We start from the raw sequence: 18,359 nt of genomic DNA on the forward strand, positions 1-18,359 counted from the left end.
AGAATGAAGGACCATAAGAACATGATACATGATTTTTCCAAATACCAAGTACCATGCCGGACTCAGGAAATGTTTGGTTTTAAGTAAGATAATGATACAAAAATTGACATTAATTCCAGCAGAGAACTAAGTTTGACATTCTAGGATTACTTTGTTATTCTTCTCATGTAGAAAAGAGCTCAGTTTTCTTAAACCTATTACATCAAAGAACAAGAAAACTAAAAAAAATGGCACTTAATAAAGAAAACAAAAGGAAATTAGAAACATGTTATATTTCTAACAATCAAAACTTTATGAAAATAAGGTAATCTAAAAGAAATCTCTTACATTATTATAAACAAATATAATTTGTCCTTGAATCCATTATACCAAAGATAGAACTGCTAAGGAATAATATGTATAAAAACAAAACAAGGTTAAATCATATTTAAGTCTTACCTATTGGACGATTACAAAGGTAATGCCGAAGACTGATATTGCCTAATTGATCTGGAGTCACTTGGTCCACTTGAAGACAGATTTCCATATCTTCCCCTCGGATGTCAATTTCCCCATTAACACCAGTAATTTTAAACACCACAACTGACATCTAATAATGATTGCATAATAAATATTAGCACACCAAGTAATTCAAAACACAATTTAAGAAATGACAACAGGAAACTATTATAACTTCTAAAAACACAAATGTGACCTAATATAACCAAAAATATATTTGGTCAGACCAATACAGCATGGTTATACATTATAGTGACAAACTTTAGCTTTTCTTTAGCTTTCTTTCTATTCAGTCAAGAGAGAATTTTTTTAGGTCACAAAGATTATATGACATTTCTGTGTGAAATTATTTGCACTGAAGGCTGAACACATTTTCTAAGTCATCTGTAGGAATACTTCACTGGGTGGAAAGGGCTTTAACCAGCAACATACTTCTTTTGTAGGAAATTCCTCATAAGAACTGATTACTACTGACCATCAAACTCATTTTCAAAATGTATTTAAATGTCACTACAATAAAGGCCAAAAATAAAAGATGGAAAAGACAGAACCTCCCTTCCTCAGTGTGAGAAAAACAGATGTAAAGAAGTGAAATTCAGAGAAAAACAATTCACCAAGAGGGAAGGAAGAAGTTTCAAGAATAGAAAGAGTAAAGTGAGTCACTCATGACTATGGCAATTCACTTTATATATTGTCATAAAACGTGCATGTATTAAATATGAAATAAAAGTGGTAGCATTTCTCTTCACAGAACGTCTCTGAAATGATTACCAAGTCTTGATTTTCTTGAGCACCCTCTGAATTTGTACTGATGGCATCTGGGGAGGTTTCACCAAAATTTGGTAGATTTGCACTGGCATTTGCACTCTCTCCAAGGCTCTGGTAATTTGTAGTCACATTCTTTTTAATACCTGAAGTAATAAAGAAATAAACTAACAAATTAAAATCAGTTTTAGACATGATCCAACAATATTACATTTATCTAACCAATATGGGATATCCCTCAACTCTTTCTCAAGCAAAGGCTTGTTTAAAAGACAATAGGCAAAGACAAATTTAATTGGTTTTTTTTGACAAATTAAATTGTGATTAGCTAGCAAATAATAGGAAATAATGTCCACAATCAATCTCTACAATCATAGAGATATGAAAGCGCTAAACTTAGGTTGAAAAGAAATGTGAAACACTGACCACAGGCCCATTGCTGGTGCAGTGCTGGAGTAACAGGTTTCTAGTTAGCCAGCTTTCACCTCCTGCTATGCTACCTCACTTGAAATAGTCCCAGTTTAACCACTGCATTTCCCCTTTCAGTTATTTTATAGTAATGTCTAATTATCATCTACATGAGATTAATGCCACTATTATCAATGTGATCATCTTCCGTTCTTACCTACCTGTCATAATTTATCAGTATGGTGTGTTTCATTATTTCTCAAACTCTGTGGTCAAAGACAATCTTAAAAAAATTCTGTGTCCATCATAGACCAATACTTTAAATACAAAAAACAAGAGTCTTTCCCTAATGTAAATCAATTCCTCGGATATAAAAAAAAATCATTATGGTTCAGGAGAACTAGGAATTTATAGTCATATGTCGTTTAACTGTTACACAGGGGTGCCTGGGTGGCTCAGTCGGTTCAGCACTGGACTCTTAGTTTCAGCTCAGGCTGTGATCTCAGTCAGGGTGGTGGAATCAAACCCTGTGTCTGGCTCTGCACTCAGTGCAGAGTCTGCTCAGGATTCTCTCCCCCTGCCCTCCATAAATAAATAAATAAATAAATAAATAAATAAATAAATAAATAAATAACTTTAAATAAATAAATAAAGCTACACACAGAATCAGTCCTCTTATATTTTCAAGATGTAAAAAACAGTCTACTACTAGAATCTATTCAAAGGCAGTAATTAGAAATGCAGACAAATTTATGAACAATGATATTAATTATAGCATTTTTATAACCATGGAAAATGATAAACAATCTAAACATCCAATATCAGGAAAATGATTAAAAAAAAGGTCATGGTACAGGGGCACCTGGGTGGCTCAGGTGGTCAGACACCCAACTCTTGATTTTAGTTGGGGTCATGATCTCAGGGTTGTGGAATCAAGCATACCTGGAGTCTCATCCTGGGCTCCATGCCAGGTGTGGAGCCTGCGTGGGATTCTCTCTCTCCCTTTCCCTTTGCCCCTCCCCTCACTCATGCACATGCTCTCTCTCTCTCTCAATCAATCAATCAGATCTTTTAAAAAGAAAAGTCATGGTACGTTTTCATGACAATTTAATAAAGACTTTAAAAATATTTTCAAAGGAATGAAGTATTATAAAATGATTAAAAGTGATAAAAAGCAGGTTAATCATATATATAGCATGATACCAAATATATATATATATACAAATATATATACAAAGTCATAGAATAAATGATGGTATCTCTAATTATGGGACTTTGGGTTATTTTATTTTCCAAATTGTAGTTGTTGGTATATATTCTCCAAGTTTTCTATATTGAATGGTAGTCATTTTCATTATTTAATTTTTAGAAATAATAATAAGGAAATCACTAATGCTTTTTAAGAACAATTAAGGGGATCCCTGGGTGGCGCAGCGGTTTGGCGCCTGCCTTTGGCCCAGGGCGCGATCCTGGAGACCCAGGATCAAATCCCACATCGGGCTCCCAGTGCTTGGAGCCTGCTTCTCCTTCTGCCTATGTCTCTGCCTCTCTCTCTCTCTGTGACTATCATAAATAAAAAAAAAAAATTTTAAAAAAAGAACAATTAAGCATATTTTCTATAGGATCACTGTTTATGAAGTATGTTTTGATCATAAAGCAGAAATCTGTTAAGGCAGGATCATAAGCCGTAAGGGGAGCTGCGGAACTAGGCAACAGAGTGCCTAGCAGTTCTCTGTGCCTAACTCTCTAGAACAGAGTTCTAGGACCCATTATCAGTCCCTCTCCCATACATACATAATTGCTTCCCAAGTCTGAGAATCTAGTATAACATACTGATTGGGTAAACACTTAGACTCTTGGGTCCATTTAGCTGAGTTCCTAACTGTACATTAATTTCTCTAAGCCTCAGTTTTGGAAGCTACAAGCATTTCCTTACTCTAAGCTGTTTTCAACATCATCAATAATATGCCTATTACCCTTCATTCACAAAGTAATTTGTATTCACTTCTGGTCTCTTCTACTTCAGTGTCTGGCAACTAATCTCTAGCTACGACCCATGCTTTCATTCCTGTTTACAAAGTCCCTGATGTCTTAGTGATTGGGATGCATTTAATACTCTCAGTGATTCCTAGTGGTCTTACTAGGGCATTAGTTGCCTCTGAATAAATGCAGGTATTATGTAGGTCCATCATTCCTAACTCTGTACCAGAATCCTGATTACAGAGATCAGCAGATTCAGTCTGGAAAAATTCCAGTCATAGACCACCATAAATGAGAATCCATCATGCAAATTAAGCCCATCTAACCAAAATTTTACATAAAGGAGTCTCCATAACAAGAAGCTAATAGCATCCATGTGGTTTGCTTTATGCCCTAAATGACTATATACAAGTAATTGCTGGAAGTGGCCATAAAGAAGAAGCATCTGGTAAAAAGAAGCAATAGAACCATTAGAAAGTTAGGTATGATGCTCTTTGTATTATTATATATGTATGTATGTAAATAAGTTTTTTCTGTGCTATACCTTATTACTGGGTAGAACTAACAATACTTAAACATCACTTCTAAGATTTATATATTCAACATGAATTCTTAAACTTCTATTGCTTTACCTTTTTCCAAAAAAATATGAGTATCACTTCCATCACTTTCTAACAACTGTTCTTCCAATATCATACTGTCAAGTGAAATGGTATCCAGTGAGGTTTGTGAGGAGCTTCTCTTCATGTTTTTATAAGAAACACAGAGTGGAGCCAGGTTGGGTGGGATGCGTTCCTTAGGCTTTCCACTGTTAACAAAATTATTAGAAAAACATCACATTTTAAAATCTATTTTTCTATGCATTAACTCTAACAATGTCTCCTTATTTTGTATGAGGTTTTCTGTCCAAAACCAAAACACGCCCCCATCACACACATATGCAGAGAAAACCAAAACCCCTCCAAATTCCAATAGTATGCTGTTACCTTAAAGACGACTGCGATGTAAGTGTTCTAACTGTGGGTGCTTCTTCTTGATTGATCTCTAGGTTCTCAGAGAGTGAAGCTGTCTCTGGAAGCAAATCTTCACCTTTAAAGACTGCCTCTATGGTTTCATGTCCTCTACTACTTAAACTATTTGAAAGTATGTTTTGATTACCATCATTATCAAACGACAGCAAATGTGAATCTTCTCTGTGGTTTAAGACACTATCTGAATCTGTATAAGATGAATCCTTTTTGTCACTTGTTTCTGATCCAATTTCTCCCGATCCACTTTTGCAGACAATTCCACTACTTTCATCTTCACTTATTTTCCCTAAATTTTTATCTGATAAACAATCTGGAAATGAAATACCTTTTTGCAGATTGGTATCACTAGCTGATTTAAAAAGCAAAGGATCCTTTGAAGGCACATGGCTAAGGTCAACACTCATAGATCTGTTGTCTGACATGTGGTTAATAGTTACACTTCTAATTTGATTTATGCCACTACTAACTTGTTTCCTTTTTGAAGACAAAATTTCTCCATTTTCTGTAGGCAAATAATCAGGAACTGTTGGGCTCACACTTTCAGCAACAGGAGACTTAAAAGTATTTCCTTGATCCACTGGATGTAGCAAAAGAGCCACTTCTGCACTTTTAAGTAAAATTCCAATGCAAATTGAGGTCTGACTAGCAGGAGTGCCAGTCACAGATTCTACATCTTTCCTTAAATTCTCCAAAAGCAGAATAAGTGACTCATGGAGGAAAAGCAAGAGCAGATACTGGTAGTGATTGATCTGCATACTGACATGTTTATGAATGTGAACCAGGACATGAACATCTGCATCTGCTGATGAGGAGGAAAATCTTAGAAATGTATCTGAAGGCTTCTGACTACCATTTGTCAAGGGCTCAGATTCTGTACTATAATACTCTTTCAAGAGCTTCTTCCGCTTCAGTCGGCCCGTCAGATCACTAGATTCGCTTTGTGATGTATTTAGAGATCCTTGATTATAAGACTGCAGCTCTTTTTGTGACAATGCGTATCTTATGGGTTGGCAAATCCAGATGGAAAGAGGGAAAGAGTCTACAAAATTTATGGGACGCCCTTTTCCACTCTTTGTCCCTTCGTAATCTACCCAAAACTGAGAAAAGTACACAGCCCAGACATCTGTGGCAGCAGAAGTTTTAAGAGTGTGTTTATTCAACTTGGGAGTAATATTTCCTTTATAAACTTCATGCATTTTGGTATCTTGTTCATGAGCATGTCTCTGGAAGATTGGATGCAAAAGATTAAAATTGTCACCAGATTTGGGAAAGCTGGTATATGCTTTACTGAAAAAATCACAATCTTTAAAGTCTTGAAACAAAGCTTCTAGATCAGAATGTCGACAGTTTGGACAATGCCTTGTATTTGTGGCAATCATTTCAGAACTCTGAACAGAAACTGCATGTGGTTGATCTTGATGACATTCAGATTTCATTTCTGAAGGAATAACAAACTATAAGAGAAAAAACATTAATCTAACTTATAAATCCATACATCTTAAAGATAAAATAATCACGAACATAATTTAGCTCAGGAATTCTTTTTGGTGCTTCCCCCCAAAACACTACTTTCCTATCCTATCCAGACATAAAATACTCTCTCCCCACAAGTACTTGCATTAAACCAAGTAAAAGGGACTTAACTGATTAACCACTAAGAAAAACACAACTTAAAAAAAATCCATAAATAATGAATAGTGAACATAATATGTAAATTTGCATACAAAATATCACAAAACAAAACAAACAACAGAAAAGGAAACTAAATGAAATCAGTATTACAAAAAGCTTACTATGCCCTAAGTATACAAATGCTCCGTTTGGAAAAAGGAACTTTTTGTTAGGATATTTTAAACCAAAGAGATTTGGAAGATGACTGGATGGATAAATGGAATGACTGGATACATGTCATTACAATGACTTTTCTGGGATAGAATTATTAAGAAAATAAGAGTACAGGTCAAACTACTTCCTAAAATAATTTTTCAGAAATTACTAACCTCAGTCCTCAAAATATTCACATCAAAGAGTTCAAAGGGACTGGTTTTAAAACTGTGCATATTGATAGTGTAAAGATCATTATATGATTGTCTTAAAGTAAATTGTAAATGTTATAAAATGTGTCTTTCTGTTGAATATAAGATCTTTGAGAAGATCTTTACATTTCTGCAATGTATGTTTATTCATAACCTCATTTTACAGAGAAAAAATTACAGAAATTTAGAGTACCAGCAACACACCTAGAAACTGAAACTTTTCATCCATGTCCAAGTCTTATTCTATTAACTACATTATAGTATCTGTTTTTTAAAAAATTTCCCTCCTGGGATCCCTGGGTGGCGCAGCGGTTTAGCGCCTGCCTTTGGCCCAGGGCGCGATCCTTGAGACCCGGGATCGAATCCCACGTCAGGCTCTCGGTGCATGGAGTCTGCTTCTCCCTCTGCCTATGTCTCTGCCTCTCTCTCTCTCTCTCTGTGACCATAATAAATTAAAAAAAATAAATAAATAAAACTTATAAAAAATAAATAAATAAATAAATAAATAAATAAATAATTTCCCTCCTTTAAAGTTTAAATATTCATGGAATTCAGATTATCCTCTACTTGGCTGTAATACAAAGCAACTTTCTATTATCTTTGGATATCAATAATAGAATAACTGTGAACAAATAAAATCCAAATCTAATTTACTAGTTTCATTATATTAATTACTACTTTTGAAAGAAAAATTTTATCCAGTCTGGTAAAAAGTAGGGGAAAAAAATGACTGATTTAAATTTTATTTCTGCTTACCTCCAAACGGATGAGCAGTGACAAAATAAAATAAAATAAAAAGAAAGTAAAGAAAGAAGGGGAAGATAGTAGTCTCTTAAAACTTTTTGAAATGAAAACCAAAAAAAAAAAAGAAAACCAAAATTAAAACTGAAATTTCAAAATCAAAATTAAGATACAATTAAGCTGATTTATATATGAGCCTCCATCTTAAATCCTGGAAATTCTATTGCTATTGCTGCTAACTTCTCTAAAAATGGTTTTGTGGGGTGTCTGGGTAGCACAGTCAGTTAAACACCCAACTCAGTTTCAGCTCAGGTTGTGACTTCAGGGTCATGAGATTAACTCCCATTTGGGCACCGCACCCAGTGCAGAGTCAGCTTGAGACTCTCTGTCTCTCGCTCTGCACCTCCCCTCACTTCTCTCTCTAAAGTAAGTAAATAAATCTTAAGAAAGAAAAGAAAAGAAAAGAAAAGAAAACAAAAGAAAAGAAAAGAAAAGAAAAGAAAAGAAAAGAAAAGAAAAGAAAAGAAAAGAAAGGAAAGGAAAGGAAAGGAAAGAAAAGGAAAGGAGGAAGGAAGGAAGGAAGGAAGGAAGGAAGGAAGGAAGGAAGGAAGAAAGAAAGAAAGAAAGAAAGAAAGAAAGAAAGAAAGAAAGATAGATGGTTTTGTTATTGCAGTCACTTGTTTACATGGTACCTTTAGCATTAAGCCATCAACTCGAATATCAACATGCTCATCAGATTTTGAATTGTCATTCAACTTGTATACAGCCATAAACTGATTAAGACTCTGTTTTAAATCCAACAGAAATTGATTTAACCATAGAATACTTCTTTCATCCACAGTAAACTGTAGTGCATTCAGTTGGCTATAAAGGTTGGCAGATGGAACTGTGGAGAAAAAAACTTTTTTAATATTTAATGAACAGATAGTCTAAATCTTCCATGAGAGAAAACATTTTTAACAGTTTTTATTCTTTTTAAATTAAGATAAGGTTTTGAAAATTATAAAATTAAAGTGACACATGTGGATGATAACAAACACATTTAAATAGACAAAACGAGATTTTTCTATGCTTCACTAACTGAAAATATATTAATTTAAAACTATCTGTATAAGCAGAAAGTACTATTTAGATCTCTTTTCCTAATGGTATAGTCACCAAGAAGCAAACTTCAAAAACCTTACCTTCTTGATGATGTATTACATCAAGGTGTGGTCCTTAATCAGATATTTCATAAGGACTTTTACTATGTATATGTTAATCCAAATCCTCTAAAACAAGAGAACCAAGTAGTAAACAAGGCAGATCTCTTTGAGAGGAAGGGGCCAGGTACTTTTATTTTCCACTTAAACCAAATCCTAGAATAGTGCTTGGTGCAAAATAAAAAATCAAGTATCTAGGAAGTAATAAAAGGAATATACTCTTTTTCATAGCTCCCTTCAAATATTAGAATGCTCAGAGATTAGATAATAGTTTATTGCTAATTTATATTAAACTAATATTCATATTTACAGTATATCACTTCCTGAAACCCTTTTGCTTCTACTATAAAAGCCATTTTTTTCAGACCATCTTAAAAATCTTTTTTATTTCTAAACATTCAGACCTATTTACTTCTAGTATAACAAATAGCATGCACATCTAGAACTTTTTGAGAATAATAATTTAGGAAAATAAACCCAAAGTATAGGATATCAGGAAAGAGACAGCATTATTACAATGTCCTGAACAGCACTTTTTTTGCATTCATTCATTCATTCTTTCTTTCTTTTGTTCATTCATTCATTTTCTTTCAGTGAAGACTCACTGAATGCCAACTACGTTTTGTGTATGGTATTAAGCACAAAGTAATAAAAAGTCTGTAAGCTTTTACTCAAGACAGACACAAAGGTAGAAAAATTATAATTCAAGTCCAATAGAGACATCTAATTAGGATGTGGAGGTGCTTGTATTTGAAAATAGAAAGGCAGCGGGATACTGAGAAGATCACACTCTAGAGGGAAGGAAGGGGGATGCCTCTCATAGACTACAGACTGAGTGATGATGAAAGCTAGAGAGAGGACTAGAGAGCTACAGTAAAGAAGGAAAGAAAAACTGAGCTCTGCAACCTGGGACAGACAAAGAAACCTGGTGCACTAAGTAGAAAAATCTACATAGTTTCTAACAGAGGACACTCATGAAATAGATTATTATATAGTTATTAAAGATATTTATTTAAAATAAACCTGTAGCGGGGCACCTGGGTGGCTCAGTTGGTTAAGCGTCTGCTTTTAGCTCAGGTCATAATCCCAGCATCTGGGGTGGAGCCCCCCACTGGCTCCCTGCTCAGTGGGCTCAAAGAGCCTGCTTCGTCTGCCTCTCCCCCACTCGTGCTCACTCTCTCTCTCTCTCTCACTCTCAAATAAGTAAAATCTTTTAAAAATAAATAAATAAAAGAAACCTGTAGAAACCTGGAGTATGCTCATATCAAGGGGAAAGGATAAGATGTAAATAAAATATGTAATAGAAACACATATATTAAAAACAAGACTAGCAACATTATATTTATGGTTATGGTCTAAACTGTGTCTCCTCAAAATTGATATGCTAAAGTTGTAACTCAGGGGACACCTCAGAATCTAACTGTATTTAGAGACAGAGCTTTTAGAAAGGCAATCAGTAAAAATGAGTTCATATGGGTGTGCCACAGTCCAATATGATTGGCATCGTTAGGAAACACACATGTGAAAAATAGCCATCTACAAGCCAAGAAGAGCTCTCTGAAGAAACAAGCCTGCTGACACTTGATCTAGAGTCTCTAGAATTAGAAGGAAATAAATTTCTTTTTTTAAATCACCCAGCCTGTGGTACTTTGTTATGGCAGCCCTAGCAAATTCATACATTTATGTTCAGCAGAAGTCATCTCTAAATTGTAGGCTGTGGGCAATTTTTTATTTTTGGCATTTTCTTTTTTAAAAAAATCATAAGATATATTACTTACAATTATTTATTTTTTAAAAAAATTTTATTTATTTATTCATAAGAGACACAGAGAGAGAGGCAGAGACACAAGCAAAGACACAGGCAGAGGGAGAAGTAGGCTCCATGCAGGGAGCCTGACATGGATTCAATCCCAGGACTCCAGGATCATGCCCTGGGCCGAAGGCAGGCACAAAACCGCCGAGCCACCCAGGGATCCCCATTTACAATTATTTAAAAAGTGATATATTTTTAAAGTTGGATTGCTTAACAAAGAGATGAAATATAAGGACTAAACATGGATCTTTGTATGTGGAGATTCAATGTACTCTCCTCTTTATTTCTGTGTGTATTTGAAATTTTTGATAATGAACAGTTAAATTACACAGTTAAACATAACCTTGTAATTCCACTCCTAAGTATCTAGAAGGTTAGGGTTTAAATTGTTGATAAAGAATTTTATAGTTTTATTAGAAAAAAATATATCTACTATATAGAATGAGATTCCTTTGGCACATATTAACCAAACTGATTGAAATATATATATAAACCTAGATTAGAAGTCAGAAATCCTGTAAACTAGTCTTAACTCTGAAGAATTACCAGTTCATTGATGTATTACTAAAAGGAAAACAATTATTTGTGAGGGGAAAGGAGGGCTAGAAACAATGGGATTCTCCAATTATAACAAATGGTTGCGAATGCCCAGTGTAATAACATAGTTGGGGACTGAGGGGAAGACACAATGAATTTTGATTTAGATGACCCATGCTTGAGTTTCAGCTGTGCTATCTTACTAAGGTGCTGAGCAAATGTCTTAACTTCCTCACTGTTTTAGTCAGGAAGGTAGAAAAGAGAAACAAATGAGAAATAAACAAAAAACTGCTGACAAGCATGAAGGCAGTGAGAATTCAGTCCCAAAATTTTGGCACAACAATTAAATGGTTAAACAGCTAAAGAAAAAGGTACCACATAAATAAAGGCAAATTTTAGTTTGAAGAACTCTTGGATGAACTGAGGCAATTACATAGAAATTTAACAAAGAACACAAATGTATAATTATTTTAACTTTTTAGGACCCCAAAATAGCATACAAATAAAAATTTACGTAATTCAATGTTTCTAAATAAACACAACAGCCAAAGGCTGTCCAAAGTATACATCTGTGCCTAAAAAAAAAAACCAGCCAAAAAATTTCTCTACAGCTAAAAGAATAACTCCATTATTAATTTCTCAAGGAAATATAGAGTTCTATATAACTGAAATGAAATTGGTTTTTACTAAAGGAAAAAAAAACGACCTTATTCTACAAATAACCTAACTTCCATAAATTCTTTCATTTAACAAACAGCTACTAAGAAATGAGTCAAATCTCAGGGATAATATGAAGCATGCCTACCACATTAAGGATGCTATAAGCTGGGCTGTCTGGGTAGCTGAGTAGGTTAAGCATCTGCCTTTGGCTCAGGTCATGATCTCTGGGTCCTGGGTTCAAGCCCCATGTGGGGCTCCCTGCTCAAGAGGGAGTCTCTTCTCCGTCCCCCTCTGCCCCTCCCCACTGGTCATGTTTTCTCTCTAATAAGTTAATAAAATCTTTAAAAAGAATTTTAAGGGACACCTGGGTGGCTTAGCGGTCGAGCATCTGCCTTTGGCTCAGGGCGTGATCCCAGGGTCCTGGGATCGAGTCCCACATTGGGCTCCCTCCATGGAGCCTGCTTCTCCCTCTACCTGTGTCTCTGCCTCTCCCTGTGTCTTTCATGAGTAAAAAAATTTAAAAAACAAAAAATTTTTTTAAAGGATGCTACAAGCTACTGAGAGAAAAAAAATATGAATAAACAGAATATGTTTAAAAATGCTATACTATAGTTATATACCAAGTACAAAGACAGTAAGTAAAGAACAATGGATTTTTGTTTCTTTTTTCATGTTTATAAAACTCAAAAACTTAGGAATAAAAAAAAAACTTTCAAAGTAATGGACAAGTAATAACAAAACAGGAAACTCTCTTACTTGGAAAATCCTTTCCATCAGGATAGTAATATTCTGTGAATTCTATATAGACAGCTGACATTTCTTGCGGAAGATACAGGGATTTTTTATTGCAAGAAATCATACTCTTGGGGGAAGAACGACATTGTTCTGCTGTAGAGACCTGAAAATATAATTAAGCACATTGAAGTAACACTGAATAAAAGCCCTTTCCAAACAATTTACGCCGCATGAACATCACTTCAAACTCCTAAAACTACTTCAAATAATTAGTAATTTCCGATGAAAACTTTATTATATATTTAACTTCACATTCAATTATTTTTAATAATACTAATAAACTATTCAGAAAACGATAACCTCTTTAAAGTCTTATCAGTTACAAAATCCTTACAATAGTCCTTGCAAACTTATTACTTTGAGCCTCCAAATATAAGAATATTTCTGTAACAGAAGTATAAAGAGCAGAGTCAGAACACACATCCAGGTCCTTAAGAACAGACTGCTTCTCTGGTGTGTACTTTATAGTAATTCTTTATCTTAATTTATTATTATGAAAAATAACATAGCTATATACAAAGTTTCAATCTGGGATAATAAATTACAGAGATGGATAATGGTGATGTGGTGATGACTGTACAACGATATGAATAATGAATGCCAATGAATGCAACACTTAAAAATAGTTAAAATGCTATCAAAACATTATGTTGTACACTTGAAACTAATATAATGTTATACGTCAATTATACTTCAATTTAAAAAATGGTTAAAATGGTAAATTTTATGTCATACATATTTTGCTGCAATAAAAAATTACTTATAAGTAATACAACTACAAATACTTCTGTCAAATAGTGTAATCTCTTTTTTCTTTTTTTTTAAAGATTTATTTATTTATTTATTTATTAATGAGAGAGAGAGCGGCAGAGACACAGGCAGAGGGAGAAGCAGGCTCCATGCAGGGAGCCTGACATGGGACTCGATCCCGGGTCTCCAGGACTACACCCTGGACTGAAGGCAGCGCTAAACTGCTGAGCCACCCGGACTGCCCCTCTTATTTTTTTCTAAAAGGACTATGAGTTTGAAGATTATTACATTTTTTTACCCTCCCCTCAAACAACAAATTTACTTCAAAAATGTATATAGTAATTTCCCCAAAGTTCATTAGTTTTATGAATTTCATTTATTTGTGCTTGTTTAGTATATACCCAGGGATGTATCTCAAGGTTAATTAATTTTTTATTCATTCTATTTATTCAACAAACATATATATTTCTTATGTGAAGTAGAACAGTTTTTCAATAGTTTATGTTTCACCTTGGTTAAACTACTAGTAAACCTACGGAATACTTGTACAGTCTATAAATTTAAGTCATTCTCTAGCATTATTATCAGATTAAGAAGCTCTTCTCTGTATATATGGAAACAAATCCTTTGGAACTCAAAGTATCAACTTATTTTAATAGACCATAGCTTACTTCCTGTTTCCTTCAACAGGTAAAAAGTTATTCAAATTGAGATAAACATTCTATTTTCTTCTAGTTATTTTTATTTGTTCTACTTTGGTGTATTTGTGCATGTGGAATGTCTTTACAGTATTTTATCCTCAATTACTTTGAATTAGGGTGATTCCCCTCCCCTATTTCCATATTTACATTTTATAATTTAAAGTTAGCTTAAAATAAGATGCAGTATATATGGAATGTAAAACAAGAACCAACTGTATAATAAGAAAAAAAAACATATAATAGAGTTTTCTCAAAACTGGCACAGTTGAGATTTTGGACCAGATAATTTTTTGTTTTGGGCACTGATAAAGATGTCCAGTACATTGTTAAAATGTTTAGCAGCGGGATCCCTGGGTGGCGCAGCGGTTTGGCGCCTGCCTTTGGCCCAGGGCGCGATCCTGGAGACCGGGGATCGAATCCCACAGCGGGCTCCTGGTGCATGGAGCCTGCTTCTCCCTCTGCCTGTATCTCTGCCTCTCTCTCTCTCTCTGTGACTATAATACATAAATAAAAATTAAAAAAAAAAAAATGTTTAGCAGCTTCACTGGTGTCAACCCACTATTTGCCAGTAGTAATCCCCTCCAGGTGTGACAACCAAAACTATTTTCAGACAATGTCAAATGTTTCCAAGTGGTAAATCAGGCCCAGATAAAAACCACTGAGGAAAATAAAAATAAATTTATGTATCAAAATAAACCACAATAATTCATAAATGAGAACACATAACTAAAACTGTTTATTTTTTAAGAATATTACATATTCATTCTATTGTGTTGGTCTCAAGGATTGCAATATTACACTAGATTGTATGATTACAGCCTGAACAATATAAATGGGACAGAGATCTTAGCCATGAAGTTCAGTTCACAAAATAGCCAATATTTGCTAGTTCAATAAGACAAAAAGTATTTTAGTTTCTTCCACTAAGCATTGTATAATAAGGAATTTGGCCTTCTAAGAGAAGTCTGGCCTTTGTCCCTGCTAGAATTACCTGGAGGTAATTCTAAATTCAACTGATAGTTTATGCTTATGATGATCAGTAAGAGTGGAGCTGGCCAGACTTGACAGTCTTAGTAGTCTTTAGAGGGTAGAGGCTTCGGGTCACCTGGTATCAATCTACGTAGAAACCGAGTTCACCTATGAAGGTACTACTTCATGTGTATTATTACACATCCCTTCCAGGAAGCTAATGTGTCCTGAGAACATTTAGAACCCTCCCATCCCAATTCAAATTGGTTCTCTTTCTATGGCCGAATCTAGTTTGTATCCTTTCCCTGTAATAAATGTAATTCTTAGTACAAATCCATTTCGAAGGGCACCTGGGTAGCTCAGTGGTTGAGTGTCTGCCTTTGGCTCAGGTTGTGATCCCAGAGTCCTGGGATCGACTCAGGCATCAAGCTCCCCCTGGGGAGCCTGCTTCTCCCTCCACCTATGTCTCTGTCTCTCTCTCTGTGTCTCTCATAAATAAATAAATAAAATCATTAAGAAAATTAAAAAAATAAATGTGTTTCTTAGTATAATTTATTTTATGAGTTCTAGGAGTTATTCTAATGAATTCTTGAATCCACAGAGAGTTTAGGGGAGACTCCTGAACTTGCAGTTGCTGTCAGAAGTCTTGTACAGATCTGGCAGTCTGGAAGATGTGCTCTTTAGCTAAAGTATGCTAAATTAACAGTTTGGTTAATTCTGCATAACCATATAAACAAAAATTAATCAACTGACATTTTCTCTGCTGTCTAATTTAGCCATTTCACAAAACTTGTCAAGATGTTGTGGGGTTGTTTGTTTTTATTAAGTAGGTTCCACATCCAGCATGGAACCCAATGGAAGGCTTGAACTCATAACCCTGAGATTACGACCAGAGTTTGAGATCAAGAGTCAGATGCTTGGGATCCCTGGGTGGCGCAGCGGTTTGGCGTCTGCCTTTGGCCCAGGGCGCGATCCTGGAGACCCGGGATCGAATCCCACATCAGGCTCCCGGTGCATGGAGCCTGCTTCTCCCTCTGCCTGTGTCTCTGCCTCCTCTCTCTCTCTCTCTCTCTCTCTCTCTCTCTCTCTGTATGACTATCATAAATAAATTTAAAAAATTAAAAAAAAAAAAAAAAAAGAGTCAGATGCTTAACCAACTAAGCCACCCAGGTGCTTATGTTGGTTTTTAAACAAAATGATGTTTTTAAATAAAATGATGGTCAAGATGTTTTTAAATAAAATGATGATATTAGTTCATAAGAGATGCTTGTAGAAGATGTTTATCAGAAGATATAATTAAAAAATAAAGCATACCTGGTATATATTAAAATCTGCAAGTCTAACCACAACAGAACTAGACATTAACTTAGCTTTGGATTGCTGAAATAATACTGAAGGTGTTCTGGAAGTCCCTTTCAGAGCTGAGTCTTTCTCTGTGGGAAATAAAATAAAAAAACTTTCAACTTATTGCAAAATTATTTTTTTAACAGTCACTTGCTAGAAATATATATGAACTCTAGTTCGTCAAATAAGATAATAAATGTGAAGAAACTTTATTATCAACTGATGTAGGAATGTAAGTTATTGCAACGATTCCTCTTTTTTGTGTGATTATTCCTTAAACATGAGTCATACTTACATCACATTTAAGATATTCTTGTACAATAACTTCTACCTGAAAGTCTTGTTTAAAAAAGCCATTTAACAGTCTCAAATATTCTACCTGGGTATAATTCTTATTGGTCATAAGAAGTGCTTAGGTCCAAAAGCCTATGTTCTGAATAAGATGCAGAACTTTTACACATTAATTAAACATAATACTTATCCACAGAAAATATATTATGATCACATACACACACACACAAATACACACACACACAATTAATACCAGGGGAATGCCATAATGTTGTTATAGGTAAAATACCTGTTTGTGTGTGCTGGGGAGAGGCATGTGTTGGGGATTTAGGAGGTGAACCTACATTATGATCCTTTACAGCCTGCTTAAGCATTTCAACGTTGCAATCAAATTCATGTAACAATTCATTGGCCCATCCATTTTTTGTTTTGGTTGCATCACTAAAATACATCCAATGATTACAACTATCTCCTGTAAAATAAATGATAGGTATTTCACTGAAAAATGTACAATTTTCATTTATTTTATTATAGCACCTCTTCTGACGAGATTTATCCGTTTTCCAAGGGAATCTTTCTCAAGAAAGCAGACTTCACTTATAAGAGATTTTAATCTTCCTAGAAAATATTAGCAAAACATTTAGAATACAAGAAGAGTGTCAAAGGAAAATTATTTAAGAGGTTTCATTCAAGACCCACCACTGGTACAACATCACTCAATGTTTCAATTACAAATAGTACTGCTGGTCAACCTTCACTGACTGCTCAACTACCTGTATACCTCCATTACAAAGAACCCCACAAAATACTACAACAGGTGAAAGTCCTTTCATCAAAGATTTGTTATAAAGTAATAAAATAAGATGAAGGTTATTAAAACACTAAGGAAACCATTAAAATTTCTCAAGATACACATCAGTCATAAAAATATAGATATATCTATACCTCTATAGATTTTTTAGAGGAAAAATTAAAAATCAAGATTATTACGTTTCTCTGTAGCAAAACCTGAGAAAAGTAATATGAACGTATAAGAGTTAAGAAAATAAAATCTTTATGACTAAAAGTTTTACCTCCCAAAATATGAAATATTTCTGTAGTTAAAAATATTTTATGTATATGTAAGTAACTGCCAAATTAGGAGAATAGAATATACAACAAAGCCTTCCAACAAAAATCAAATAGTATAACCTTTACATTCTGTCAAGTACAGATACAGAATTAAAAGAGTAGGAGATGGAAAGTTGTGAACAGAAAAATTTTACCACTTTCTTAAAGTCTTTAAAAATTCATTATACCTGTTTTTTCTTATCTTTGTGAATTAAAAAAAAAGCCACACATCATCAAAATGCAGAGACTGGCATAAGGTCAAATAACTTAATATGGCCATAAACATATATACTTTTTGTTTTTATTATTTGGGAGAAAAAGCCTATCAATATTCAACCATTTTTTTTAAAGATTTTATTTTTTTAAATTTATTAATAAGAGATACAGAGAGAGAGGCAGAGAGAGAGAGGCTGAGAGAGAGAAGCAGGCTCCATGCAGGGAGCCCGATGTGGGACTCGATCCCAGGACTCCAGGATCATGTCTTGGGCCGAAGGCAGGTGCCAAACCGCTAAGCCACCCAGATGTCCATATTCAACTATTTAAAAGCATATTAATGTACCACTTCTCAGGCTTTTGGCTACAATCAAATGTAAAAAATCTATTAATGCAACCTAAAAATATAGAAAAGTTAAAAAAAAAAAAAGTTCCAGGAATCCTACAATGTAGCTAAATCATTGTCATCCTTTTATTTTATACTTTCTTGATTTTTTTTAATATACTAATAATAT

The 18,359-nt window shown here is 34.3% G+C and overlaps 1 protein-coding gene across 2 annotated transcripts in view; it reads right to left on the minus strand.

The window, feature by feature from the left end:
* The window catches only part of BLTP3B (bridge-like lipid transfer protein family member 3B), a 96,216-nt gene that overhangs the window by 23,650 nt on the left and 54,207 nt on the right, over positions 1-18,359 (minus strand). For both annotated transcript variants that reach the window (XM_026013112.2, XM_026013113.2), the window contains 8 exons: positions 16,811-16,993; positions 16,201-16,319; positions 12,428-12,569; positions 8,152-8,345; positions 4,638-6,136; positions 4,284-4,459; positions 1,270-1,409; positions 439-589 (listed from right to left, as the gene is read on the minus strand). In XM_026013112.2, the coding sequence (XP_025868897.2) occupies positions 439-589; positions 1,270-1,409; positions 4,284-4,459; positions 4,638-6,136; positions 8,152-8,345; positions 12,428-12,569; positions 16,201-16,319; positions 16,811-16,993 (2,604 nt within the window). The remainder of the gene's footprint in view (positions 1-438; positions 590-1,269; positions 1,410-4,283; positions 4,460-4,637; positions 6,137-8,151; positions 8,346-12,427; positions 12,570-16,200; positions 16,320-16,810; positions 16,994-18,359) is intronic.

This window comes from Vulpes vulpes, chromosome 10, assembly GCF_048418805.1.
Source record: "Vulpes vulpes isolate BD-2025 chromosome 10, VulVul3, whole genome shotgun sequence".
NCBI lineage: Eukaryota > Metazoa > Chordata > Mammalia > Carnivora > Canidae > Vulpes > Vulpes vulpes.